This window comes from Chelonoidis abingdonii, chromosome 10 (genome assembly GCF_003597395.2).
Source record: "Chelonoidis abingdonii isolate Lonesome George chromosome 10, CheloAbing_2.0, whole genome shotgun sequence".
Taxonomy (NCBI): domain Eukaryota; kingdom Metazoa; phylum Chordata; order Testudines; family Testudinidae; genus Chelonoidis; species Chelonoidis abingdonii.
Genome location: NC_133778.1, coordinates 44850745 through 44864143, shown reverse-complemented (window position 1 = coordinate 44864143; position 13399 = coordinate 44850745). Strand labels below are relative to the sequence as shown.

The window sequence follows — 13399 nt, the reverse complement described above, 5'->3', positions numbered from 1 at the left end:
GTGAATTAAAAAAACAATAAATTCACCAAAACCAATTTTGTAAAAATATGGCAAATGTGGCAGTTGAATTACAAACAGTGGATACAGTTACTGTACTAGATATTTTGCAGTATGTTAAAACCCACAAAAATTATAGCTTTGCATGCCTTTCATGGTCCCTACAGACTGTAGCTACTGTATGTCTCCTCTTCAGCAGTGTCAGCTGTAATGAAAACAGTAACCTCTTGTCAAGGTTGTTACCCTGTTTTACAGAGTCACAGGCTGATGACAAGAGATCACTGTCTTGTTATAGGCACTGACTGTGAATGTATATATATATGTATGATATGTATATACATATATATATATATATATATATATGTAAAAGCTGTCAGTTTGGCATAAACGTCCTTCAGGAGTCCTGTTGACACAAATACATCTTTCAAAGGCTGTAAACAATTTGTCACACAAACAGAATTCTTAGTTTTTTATTTTTTACTTTCCCTAACATTTTTACCTTTATCGTCTTTTTCTACTTTATCTTTTTCATATTTCTCTTTGTCTGGCTTTGTAACACTATCATAGGAAGGTGGGGAGGTTGTAGAGGAGCTATCATATGTTTTTTCTGGAGTGGAGTTTTCATTGAGTTTATCAATAATCATATCTTTGACAGGTAGGCCATCCCCTTGGGTTTTATCTTTGTTATACATACAGGAGACTTTTTTAACTTTTTGCTTTAAAATGTAACATCTGTAAGCACGCTGAATAACAGTAGCAGATACTTCCTCTTGTTTTCTTTTTAATGTAGTTGTAATTGGCTCATAGGAGACTTTAGAAGGATTGGCTGCCATAAACCGGTCTTCCATCTGTATTCGAAGTGCATCCATCTCATCACTTTCCCCCAAAACACGCTTTGTAAAAGCAAACAAGATGTCAAGGCAGTGAATTCTGTCACCACTTACCATGGGAAGATCCATTGCGATAAGCTGAACTTTGTTTGGTTTTGCTATAAGAAGAGGAGGATCCAGTGAAGCTGCAAAATCAGACAGTTTACTGTATTCTATGAACTGGGTTGCATCTGGATCAAACTTTTCCCAAACCTCATAGAACATCTCAAAGTCATCCTCACTCAAGGGCTCGGCACTTTCTTCTGTAGCAACACTGAAGTTCTCCAAAATAACAGCAATATACATGTTTACTACAACTAGAAATGAGATGATAATATAACTGACAAAAAAGAAAATCCCAACTGAAGGGTTACCACAGTCTCCTTTAACCGAGCTTCCGGGGTGATCTTTATAAGGGTCACAGTCTGGTTCTCCACTGTTAAGAATTGGCGCTAACAAACCATCCCAACCAGCTGACGTGGTAATTTGAAATAGGCAGATCATACTGTTGCCAAAAGTTTCAAAGTTGAACATGTCATCAATCCCAACTTCCCTCTTAACATAGGCAAAGTTGGACATTCCAAATATAGCATAGATAAACATGACCAGGAAAAGCAGGAGACCAATGTTAAACAAAGCAGGAAGAGACATCATCAAAGCAAAAAGCAGAGTACGAATCCCTTTAGCACCCTTAATGAGACGTAGGATTCGGCCAATTCTGGCGAGTCGAATAACTCTGAACAAGGTGGGGGACACAAAATATTTTTCAATCACCTTAGCTAGAAACATACCTGTTAAAACAAAAAAAATAACATTGTAAAGTAAATAATACAATAGCAGCTTTTAAAGTATATTAACTCATTTGTGGAAATATTTATTGCTGTCTCAGAAAAAATGCTGAAAGTTAATATCAAACTTCACTGAAAAGAAGATAATACTATTAGCATCACATGGACTGTTTTATTTAATTGTGAAAATGTTACATTGGAGGCTGTGACACTGTGGTTTCCTTCTGTACAGATTATACCAAATAAAGATACCCACCAGGAAAAGGGAAATGAGTTAGAGAAAGAGGGTTGCTTACAGCAAAGGTAGCTTGTTCCTATCTAAACTTTGCATCAACTCATAAGGAAGCCTAGAAACAGGAATTTCTCTGAGTGCATTAGTTCTTGCAACTCAGTCTCCTACAAGCCTTTTATACCAAACAGTAATAATTTGATGAAAAGTAGGGTGAGCTCATGCAAGTTGTTGGAATTTGTACCTCAGGCTCTGCAGAGTGCACCACAAAGTCTCTATGGGTATGTCTACACTGAAATTAGACACCCACTGCTGGCCCATGCCAGCTGACTCAGGCTAAGGGGCTGTCTAATTGAGGTGTAGATGTTCGGCTCAGGCTGCAGCCCGGGCTCTAGGATTCTGTGAGATTTACTGCCTTTTAGCTAACTGAACTCTAAATATTTAGCCTACATGATGATTAAAAAAATCCCTCCCTGTTCACATACTCCTCAGTTTTGCTTATGAATACAGATTCTGACATTTCAAATTACAATAAACCAAATCAGATTGGTAAAAATGCTCTTATATGCATCATTTTATGCACATTATACTATAAAAATGAAAACTGAAGAACTGCTATCTAAATTGAATTGCAGGCCATGACAAATGACAAAGCCATATATAAAGCATCATAAAATCATTAAAGGAAATGTTCACTTTCTGCTCATATAGCCCCTTCATGAAAGTGAACTGTTCTTACCCACAATGGAGAGAATGACAACCACAAAATCAAAAATGTTCCAGCCTATGGTGAAGTAGTAATAACGGAGTGAAATCAATTTCAGGACACATTCTCCAGTGAAAAGGACAATGAATACCAGGTTTATCCTGTGTAAAATAGTTTCCATCTCATCACTCTGGTCATCTGTTTCTATCATCATGGTGACCATGTTAAGGCAGATAAGAATCATGATGCTGATGTCAAATACTTGTTTTGTTACAAAATCAAAGACCATGCCTTGGAATTTGTTCTGCAAAAACAAAACGAAAAACTATTTATAGTTTGAAAATATGTTTTTCTTTACAAATTGCAAATTCGGGGAGAGCAATTCACTGTAGCTTGACAGGAATTAGCTTTGTAGAACAGGAGTTGGTAAACTGGTCCATCTTCACAAAGTTACCAGAGGGTAACTTTTCCTTTTCCCCTCTTCTGACTGAACAAGCTGTCAGAGGTGAGCAAGTAGGGAATCACTATTGGCTGGAGGGTTGATGACAATGCTGTGAGGAATAAAGATTAGTCAAGTCAAAGGCCACCTTTTTCACCAGTCTGTGCTCCAGGAACAGGAAATGTTATCTCCCAGCCTCTGTTCTGCATAACTGCCCTTCACTGATTGTGCTCACTGACTTAGTTGGATGGTTAAGGTTATATCCCTTACTTACTGGTTCCATCACCCTGTGTTATGCATTACTTAGTTTGATGACTACATACATCCTTCCAGTTCGACTATTATTTAATTTGCTGTAGTGGATAGCTTCTGCAAGAAGTATTATTTTCCAAAAGTTGTAGGAGTTGAGTGGAACAGTTCATCAAACAATACAGCATCTAGTTCACCACAGCAGGTAGCTCACACACAGATTTAGCCTTGTGGAAACTGAACCTCTATGAACACAGTTTCATCTCTTCCCACAATTCCTGACAGGCCCTCCTTAGTTGTCTTTGAGGTCGGGGGTAACTAGGGTCTGCTCCCCTCTGTCTTTGTCTTCAATGCCCACCAAGTTGCCACTATCACTCTCCCTTATTGCAGGTCTTTATGGAACTTCCAGTAAGGGCCAGTGCATTCCCATTTCCTGCAAAGGTCTTCTGGAGTGAGAAGGCCAGGAAGTCAAGGTTAGGAAAGAGCCCCTCTCCCTCCAGGTTAGCAAAAGCAATAAGCAGCCAGAATTGACTGCAGCTGCCCTGGGACTCAGCTAAATTATGTAATGCATCATGAAACTTAGCACAGGTATCTAGGGAATCCCCCATTTCATATGTCCAACATATATGTTCTTAAAAAAAATATGAGAACAGCCCTAATTATTCCAGTAAGCTAACTCTCAAAAAAATAGGGGCAAGGAGAAAATTCTACCCCTTTAATGAAAACAATAGAAAAAACTGGTTCCTTCTACCACATATATATTGTACTTACAGCTGTAACCCCCATTTGGAGTTTGCCAGCTCCTGAGACCTGTCCAGAGAGTAGACTAGCTTTAGTTTCAGTTTTGAGCTTGAGAGCTGCAAGACTTAGAGAGAGAAGCAGAACAGCTCACAGTGTGACTGATTAACTCCCTCTCCCCACAAAGGGAATCTTTGAACTGCTGTGGGAAAGTTGCATGGATCAGGCCATTCACGCTCTGTGGAAACCAGTGTCCAGAGTGGCAGAGATCCAGCCCAGCACTGGCTACTGAGAGCCAGCCAACACCAGGAAGCCAGTGAGGCTGGTAGCAGCCAGGAGAAGACTCTGCTCCACCCAGGTTTAAGCTGGCTAACATTCACAGCACTGCAGCACTCATCTCCGGACTCCTCCTCAGCATACCATCTACATGGGAAGTGCTAGGGTGGGAGCTGGAGGATGGGAAGAGTTGTGAGTGTTGCGAGGTAGGAAATTAGTTAATTTGTTAATGTTTAGTACTTACTAGTTAATCCTAATCCTTTCGTCCCCCTTTGTTACTCTGTTATTTTTGGGTGCATCATTCCTTTGCTGAACTTTGAGTTGTTATATATTGTTTCTTGTGCACTGGGTTTTATACTCCTTGTCTGTTAGTAGCATTATTCATTTTCCCATGGGACTGCATCCCTTGTGTCTGAGACACAATGGGGCATTACTTTGGGTGGAGGAACTGGGTGTCAGAAAAAGAACCCAGGACCCAACCCATGTGAGGAGAAGGGAGAAGCGGCTAAAAGGAGTAAGCATCAGGGCAGAGGCTTGGGCCACGACTTTCAAATGGGTATTTAATGCAGGAGGTGTGAAAATAAAGGGACTCTTACCGCTGGCCTAGGTATAGGTTTTTGTGGTTTCTTGGACCCCAGTTTTTTCATTGCATTGTAATATTTCTTCTGTTCTTCTGTCATAAATATGTCTTGACCTCCAAAGTAAGGAAATGAAATCAAAACTGGTTACAACCATGTTTACAGACGTAACCTCTAACTATTGTATGTCACCATATAATTTAGTGATGGTCATTTGAGTTTACATTTGATTTATATACTAAAAGGGCAATTTTCAGGTATCATACAAGTGTTATTGCACAACTCTGTCAGCACAAAGTATATCCCACTGATCGCTTTCACTGGTAGTTGGAGGATTTCTCCAGTGTTTGCAAAACCATCTCTCCCTACTCCCCAGTAAGATAAGACCACCACAGCAGTTTCTGCTCTTACCTGTTCCCGGTCCCTGACACTGAGCATGTTTCTGCAGGAAAGGGGCATGGCTAGGGCATTTCTGTGCCCTCACAGTCTCAGACTGCTGGAATGATTCTTCAGGTGACAGTGAGCTAGGTATAAATTAGGGCATCTCTGAGGTAGTTCTAATTTGTGCCAAGCAGTAGCCCAGAAGTTCTCAAACTAGGGGGTTACAACCCCTCAGGGGGTCACGAGGTTATTACATGGGGGGTTGTGAGCTGTCAGCCTCCACAGCCAAGCCCCACTTCGCCTTCCACATTTATAATAACGTTAAATATTTTTAAAATGTTTTTAATTTACAAAAGGGGTCTCACTCAGAGGCTTGCTGTGTGAAAGGGGTCACAAGTATGAAAGTTTGAGAACCACTGCACTAGCCTTTCCTTGGCTGGCTCCAGGACTGGGGAGCTTAATGGTGGCACAAAACCACCTTTGAACCATCCTCTACCTCATTCCTGAACTGTTCCAAACATAGCGTGGATGCAGGTCACCATTGAGATCATAGTCTATACAGTTAGTTTAAGAAACAACCAAAATGGAGTGATACTGAGGGGGATCACAATGGATTCTGTCATACGAAGACATTAATTAAAAAAAATCCAAACAAACTGGAGCCCCTATCCATTTTAAGGGCTTGTCTATACTAGGAGTGCTTTACTTGTATAAGAATACTGTAATCTATACCAGCAAAGTGCTTCTAGTGTGATGAACCTATACCAGTAAAGCTGTGCTTTTTACTGGTATGGCAAAACTAGTGCCCTGACGTGAAACAAATTACTCCAGTAAAAGTTCAGTTTTGCTGGTGTAACTGAGTCTGTACAAAGGACTTCTGCCAGCATAGTTTTGTTGGTTAGAGATCACCTCTTCACATCCTCAACTAGGGTGACCAGATGTCCCAGTTTTATAGGGACAGTCCCAATATTTGGGGCTTTTCTCATATGGGCTCCTATCCGCCTATCCCAATATTTCACACTTGCTATCTGGTCACCCCATCCCCGACTGACATAGCTACATTTGTAGAAGTCTGTAGTGTAGACAAAGCCTTATAAGCCTTTCAGGGCCTGTTATTTGTTTTTCACATTAGCCTCTATTTTGCAGGTACAAATGCTACCAGTAAATTTCTGACTATTTGATTTGTGAGTGCTTTCAGCATTCTAACATTTGTGTTAGTTGATTATGGACACAATTAAACAGAAGTCCATCCAGTGATAAATTCAGGCTGTTAGTGTCTACTAAACTGGAAACTTAAGCCTCAAGTCATGGCATTTGCCCCTTGAAGCATCTGAAGAAGCTTCAGGTCGGTCTGCAGTTATTCTGAAGAGAAATGCTGACTGTTTAAAGATGTTCATTCACAGCTGAGTTTTGCCTTAGACTCAGTTGGGAGTAAAATGGAAATGTTTTATCTCATTAATTGATTAGAGTGGCCACAGCTGAAGCCAAAGGATTTTTACAGCAAACACAGACATTTAAGGTGATACTCAGGCTGCTAGTTCCATCAGACACTTGAAGAATTACCATACTTAGGATCCTAGGGTCTCCAATTATTTTTAATTAAATTATTTTAAAATTACTTGAAAGATCAATAGAGTCAGAGAAAAAAAATAAATTTCGCATTGTTTTCTTGCCTTTTTTCACCTTTCCAATGAACTATAAATTAAAGGAGGGTTAAATATGGTTTACAAGTTCTCCCATTTCCTATAATTGAACAGGTCAGAATCATACGGGTCATTCCTACAGATCCTTAATAAGCTTTACTCCTGTGAAAAATCCTGTTGGAATTGATGGGGCTTATTCTTATAAAGACTTGTAGAATTGGATTTGTAGTTGCTTCCTTGTTTTTTTTCTATTTTATTTATGTTATATACACTCAAGGTATGTCCACACTGGAAGGTGTAATTTCCAGCCCAAGGAGACATACTCACGCTAGCTCTGATAGAGCTAGCACACTAAAAATAGAAGCATAGCCCCAGTGGTGCAAGCACTGGGGACAGGTGCCAAGTACATGCCTAGAATCATGTATAGGATTGTACTTGGGGCAGCTAGTCCCTCCCACCACTCATGGCTATACTTCATTGAAGTATTTAAGTAGTACGTGCATCTGATTAATTTTAAAGAGGGACTTTTTCCAAGAGGATAACTTCCCTGCTAATCAGAGTGACAACACACATGTTCCTCTTTTGCTTATTTATTGCAAGTTTTCTTGCACAATTTGCAAATTTCTGTGAACATATTTGTACAAAACAATATTTATATTATTGTTGCCTGCCTTCTCTTGTCTTCTTGCAGTGAAGTCAAAGTGCTGAAATTATGATGTTGCAGTCATATCCATGGCAGCAGATTTTTTCATTACAAAAATAGGAACAAGCAGAAGGTGAATTTATTTAGATAAATTGTGTGTTCATCATCTTTACACAGAATAAGTCATTGGTTCACTGTAAGGAATGTCTGGAAAGGAAATTGACTTGAGGATTCGTAGCTTTTATTATATCTTGTTCACTTTTAAAGCAGTAAATAGATACTTGAAATACTTATCTTCTTTTTTTGTTGATTGAAGTTGTCTATGATGACACCAATGAAAAGGTTCAAGGTGAAGAATGATCCAAAGATGATAAAGATGACAAAGTAAAGATACATGTACAGGTTGTCCTCATACTTAGGCTGATCTAATAGCTATAAAACATTATACATTTATATATTATCTGCATGAACACTGAGAATCAAAAATTTCATTTAATTCATAAAGCAGCAACTCATGGCAAGAGGAGATAGATAGATACAGATACCATAGTACAGGTAGATAGTATACTTTATATTAGCAATATATTTTATTTGCCTAGCAAAGTGAAGCTTGTGCTCAAGTAGATGGAATTTCTCTCTGTCTCTTAGTCTCCATTTGTTGGGAGGGGGAATTGGGTGTCCCCAATTCCCAATTCCCAGCATAGCGGAAGAATGGGGGACCCTGGTACATGGGGAGGAGGAAGTGGGGGCTGGCACACACATCAGATTTAACTAGAACTGTGATTGATGGCAACCATTAACAACTTCCAGTGTAACAACTGTCAAACAATCAAAAAAAGAATTGCAATTAATCATGAAATTAGAAAAAAATAGTCTCAATTAATTGCAGTTTTAATTGCCCTGTTATACAATAGTAGAATATCAATTTAAATTTATTATTTAATAAATATTTTTTCAAATATATTGATTTCAATTACAACACAGAATACAAAGTGCAGAGTGCTCACTTTACATTATTTTTTATTACAAATATTTGCACTGTAAAAAAGATAAAATAGTATTTTTCAATTCACCTCATACAAGTCCACTACTTTTTTTCAGCCAATGGCTAAGACAAACAGGTCTGGTTACATTTACAGGAGATAATGCTGCCCGCTTCTAATTTACAATGTCACATGAAAGTGAGAACAAGCGTTCGCATGGCTGGTGTTGCAAGTTATTTACATGCCAGATATGCTACATATTTGTATGCCCCTTCATGCTTCAACTTGTAGGCTCTAAAGTTTTACATTGTTTTGTTTTTGAGTGCAGTTATGTAAAAATAAATTCTACATTTGTAAGTTGTACTTTCACAATACAGATTTCTTTACAGTACATATACGAGGTGAATTGAAAAATACTATTTCTGTCCCCCCTGGATACCTTCTTAGATGCTCCTCAACCCTGAAAAGTGATTTGCACCAAATAAGTGGGCAACATACAGTTCCCAGCCAACATGAGCAATGAAGTGTGTGACCCTCTAATTATCAATTTTGAAACAAGATTGCATGTTCCTCTATATTCAATGTTTGCATTTCCTGAATATCTTTTTTTTTTTAACAACTCACACAGATGATTACCAAAGATAGTGTTTAATCCATCACCATTTGGCATCTTTAAATTGAGGCTGGATGGTTTTCTAAAAAATAATCTAAACAGACTAATTCAACTACAAATTATCGGATTTAACAGAAATAAGGAAGATTAATTCCCTTGACTGCAGGAATTGCTTTGTGAAATTGTATAGCCCATGTTATGTAGGAAATCTCATTAGTTGATTAAAATGGTTGTTTTGGCCTTATAATCAGTGAATCCATGTTGTTACTGTTCAATATTTTGAATACAATTCAATATAGCTATTAAAATTTCATTATATATACAGAATATCAGAATATATTCAGCAAATATAAATAGTCTTAAAACTTATATTCTACTTACATTTCGTGAATCAACAGCTGCATACATAATATCCATCCATCCTTTAAATGTAGCCTGGAAATGGAACAAGTGTTTTTTTACCTGTAAAAATCCAGGCCCTACAAAATGACTAGAGCACATCTCTTAATAATCTTTTTTTAACAACACAAATTCATGCCAGTACAGTTCATACCACAATAAAAACACTCATATAATACAATTATATGTATTTAGTATTAGTTTCCTACACTTTTTTATAAATAGATATCAGCTATACTAAAATGTTCCAATCATATGTATCCTACCACTCCATCCCTTCACTAGGCACCATATGTGGTCCTTGATCTTTGCTAAGAAGCCTCAGTGATATCATTTGGAGTTTTCTTGTACGGAATAAGTGGCAATTATTGCCCCATTTTAAGTAACAGTATTGGGTAAAATGAGTATAACCAGGCACTACCATAAAATGTGATTTCTAATACTTTACTATTCATTTAATATACTGTATAGAGCTGTATTATAAATATTAATCCAATAGGAAAGTTATGAGTCTTTAGTACATTTGTCCTTCTTAAAACATTTTTAGAATGATCCTATTTACCTAATTAATGTTAGTGTGGTTTCCCTTGCATTAATTATTTGTAAATAACAATTGTACAGATTTTTAGTGGCAACCACAGTTTGTCCCAGCCGTGTAGGAAGAAAGGCAAGGCACAAGGGATGTGGTTTAAGTAGGCCACACATTTATTAATGTAAGTCATCCAGGGACTATCTGGCAGTAACTTGTCCAGAGCAGGTCATTCTTCCTTCCATGATTTGTTCACCTAGTAGAGGTTAGGTGTCCACAACTGGTTCCTGCCTGATTCTCTTCTTGTTGAATGAGACATTAGGAGCTCCATCCTGATTCCCTAGCTTCTTTAGGGGAGGCCGTTCCCTAACTCCACTTCCAATTACTGTCTACCAGGGAACTTAACTCCCACCCCTATTGAATGAGTATCTGCATTGGACAACTGCCAAATTATCAGTTTCATCTGTATCTCCTAACCTAGGCACCAGATCCCTGAGTTGCTGTGGGGAAGACTAAAAAACCCACCCTGCCCCTGCCAATCTGGCAGTGAGGGGAAAATTCCTTCCCTCTCCCAAACAGGTGACTAGCACGATGCCCACAGCTGACTCAGAAAACCTGTTCCTACTATAATCCCTGGGATGGGTGGGTGGGATTTGTTATTCTGGGCATATAATGGCACCCTGACGAGGAGAAAGGGCACAGGTTCCCTCCCCTTAGGTGCATGGGTGCCAGTGGGTTCTGGGGCACGCCTCCTCAGACCAGCCAATCAGCTAGGATGCCTGCCCTCTTCTCAGCTCCATTTCCCCCCTCCCAAATCAACAAGGAACTGAACTCCCACTAGGAGGGGGGAGAAGGATGGGGAGGAAGGGGGACCATTAAAGAAGCCACAGAGCCCTTTTTCTTGTGCCTGCCTAGACTAATTCTCACTCCTCAGGCTGCAGGGGGTGCAATTGTATTTTGCATCATCAAAACACCTAATTTTGCCTTTTTAACATTAGGGACTATCAATGTAAGAAGGGGGAATCCCTCTTGTACCATTAATATCTTAATTACAGGTAAAGTAATATGAGTCTTTTGAAGGGTACTGACTGTATATGAAGAAATTAACCTGCTTTTTGATGAAAATTGCCCATTTTGCTTGTACTTTTTTCAAATACAGAAATATAGAAATTCACTTACTACTTGAAGCAGCGCAAGATACCCAGCACCTACATTATCGAAGTTTACTTTCACATTTTTCCATCGGGCACTTTCATTCTTGTTTATGAGGTCCTCGCACTGAGTATAATTGTCAACATCGCTGATATCAAACATCTCACTAGTTGTTGTGTTAACACAGTGGTAGAACTTGCCAGCAAACAGATTTACTCCCATGATGCTGAAGATTAGCCAGAATATCAGACAAACCAGTAGCACATTCATGATGGATGGAATTGCTCCTATCAGGGCATTAACAACCACCTAGCACACAAATTAAAGATGAAAAAGCCTCACTGTATCGTTTATAATTAAAGAATCGCACAATGTTCTTTTAATATTTCTATAAAACTAACACTTAGATTTTTTTTCTGCCTACGTTTTATAATGAAATATTTTAACAAATATTGAAAGAAAATAATATCTTTAATGAAACTGAAAAAAGCAAGAACTAAAAACCTACATGGAAAGCCAGACAATGAAAAAGTGTGAAAAGAAATTAAAGAAAACCTGGTAGTGGTTAGATGGAGCCTTAGAATTTGTGTGCTCTAGAAAAAAAGAGAGAAAGAAATATTAAATATTAAGAACATAAATCAAAATCTATAAACAGTGCAACAAAATATATTTTTTAAATAAATGTAAAGAATGACTGATGATGGAAGACTGAGCAAAAACATTTTACACATAAAGTAAGCAGTAGTGATGACTTGTTTCTCAGACTGAATTAAAACATTAGGAATTATATACATGATATTCTAATATTCACATAGAAAAGTTAGGCAACTCTGTACTATGCATTTAGTTTTGTCATCACATAATTAATTTTAAACCTTGGTCTAAAATAATTATATTCATTGGACTTAATGAGTGCAAATAAATTCACACTTCTGTTAATTTGTTTTTCTTGGCTATGTTTAATTTATATACAATTAAGCAATTCTACAGGGAAAAGTGACTGCAAAAAATCAGACCAAGTGCAACTGAGTCAAAGGTTATTTGTAATATGTATAATGATTCTATTTTACTCTAAAAAGAAGATTCAGCAGCTGATGAAACAGCAAAAGATCTGTCTGCAGTGAAGATTTTACGTGATTAATTTTGTATCCAAAGACCACTAAAATCAAGAGGAGTCTTTCCATTTACTTCACTAGGCTTTTGTTTGGGGTCTATGTGGTGTGGGCAAAGAGCTAATATTTTATCTAGTTGCCAGGTACAAAGGAACTATTCACTGGCATCAGTTATTAAAAAATGCATTCTTAGTGTGTTGTACAGTATTGGTGTGATGGGGTGTACGAGCCCCACACGAGTACAGCACGGGTTAACCCATCTCTTTTAGCCGAGGAGGCCACACACCCCCGGCTCTGCTGGGCATGCTGTAGCTGGAAGCAGGATATAAAAGCCAGCAGAGCAGCTCAGTCTGGGCTGACTGCGGGAGTGTGTCACCAGCTCCTGAGGGAGGACTGCCTGCACTCCAAGATGCAGAGGCCAGCCCCATGGAAATGGATCCTGACACAGGACATTGGGAGAGACCGGAGAATCCCAGAGTCGGAGGACTCCAGAGACTCGGGTAGGAAGTGACCCAGGGAGGTTTTGTGGGGAAATGTTAACAGAACTGGACCAAGGGGCGGCGTGTTTCAGTCAGACCCCCACCTTGCCAGTAGTACTGACTCTGGCCATTGTGCCACACTGCCCTGACAGCACGGGCTATAGTATTGCCCCTGGCCATTGGGCTGCGCTGCCCCAACAGCAGGGGCTGTAATATTGATTCTGGCCACTGCGCCGCACTGCTCTGCTATCAATGGCCGCATTAAGGACTCAGGTTCCTGAGCCATGCAGTTCCAAGACCCGCAGCACCCCTTCAAACTTGATGTGATGCACTCTCCCCTGCCCCCACAGGGTGACGGGGTGTATCAGCTCTGTGACAATTTGTATGTGAGCTTAAAGTATACAGATAGATTATAAAGGGAGTTTTGTAGAAGCTGAGTTTTCCAAGGTGAAGGTTAACATGTGAATGTTATCCATTTTGTTACAAATCAGTTTTTTCAGGCATTAGCATCATCTGTCACTGCAACAGAGATAACTCCTGTTATATTTAGGCAGATGGCAAGATATGGAAATCTGAATAATCTCCTAAGCAGGAAA

At 38.9% G+C, this 13399-nt stretch overlaps 1 protein-coding gene across 9 annotated transcripts in view; it reads right to left on the bottom strand.

Moving 5' to 3' along the window:
• Positions 1-333: 333 nt before the first annotated feature.
• LOC116818660 (sodium channel protein type 2 subunit alpha-like) overlaps positions 334-13399 on the bottom strand; it is a 114430-nt gene continuing 101364 nt past the window's right edge. For all 9 annotated transcript variants that reach the window (XM_075070150.1, XM_075070152.1, XM_075070144.1 and 6 more), the window contains 6 exons: positions 11240-11521; positions 9514-9567; positions 7831-7968; positions 4888-4992; positions 2623-2893; positions 334-1657 (listed from right to left, as the gene is read on the bottom strand). In XM_075070150.1, coding sequence (XP_074926251.1) covers positions 468-1657; positions 2623-2893; positions 4888-4992; positions 7831-7968; positions 9514-9567; positions 11240-11521 — 2040 coding nt within the window. In that variant the 3' untranslated portion in view covers positions 334-467. The remainder of the gene's footprint in view (positions 1658-2622; positions 2894-4887; positions 4993-7830; positions 7969-9513; positions 9568-11239; positions 11522-13399) is intronic.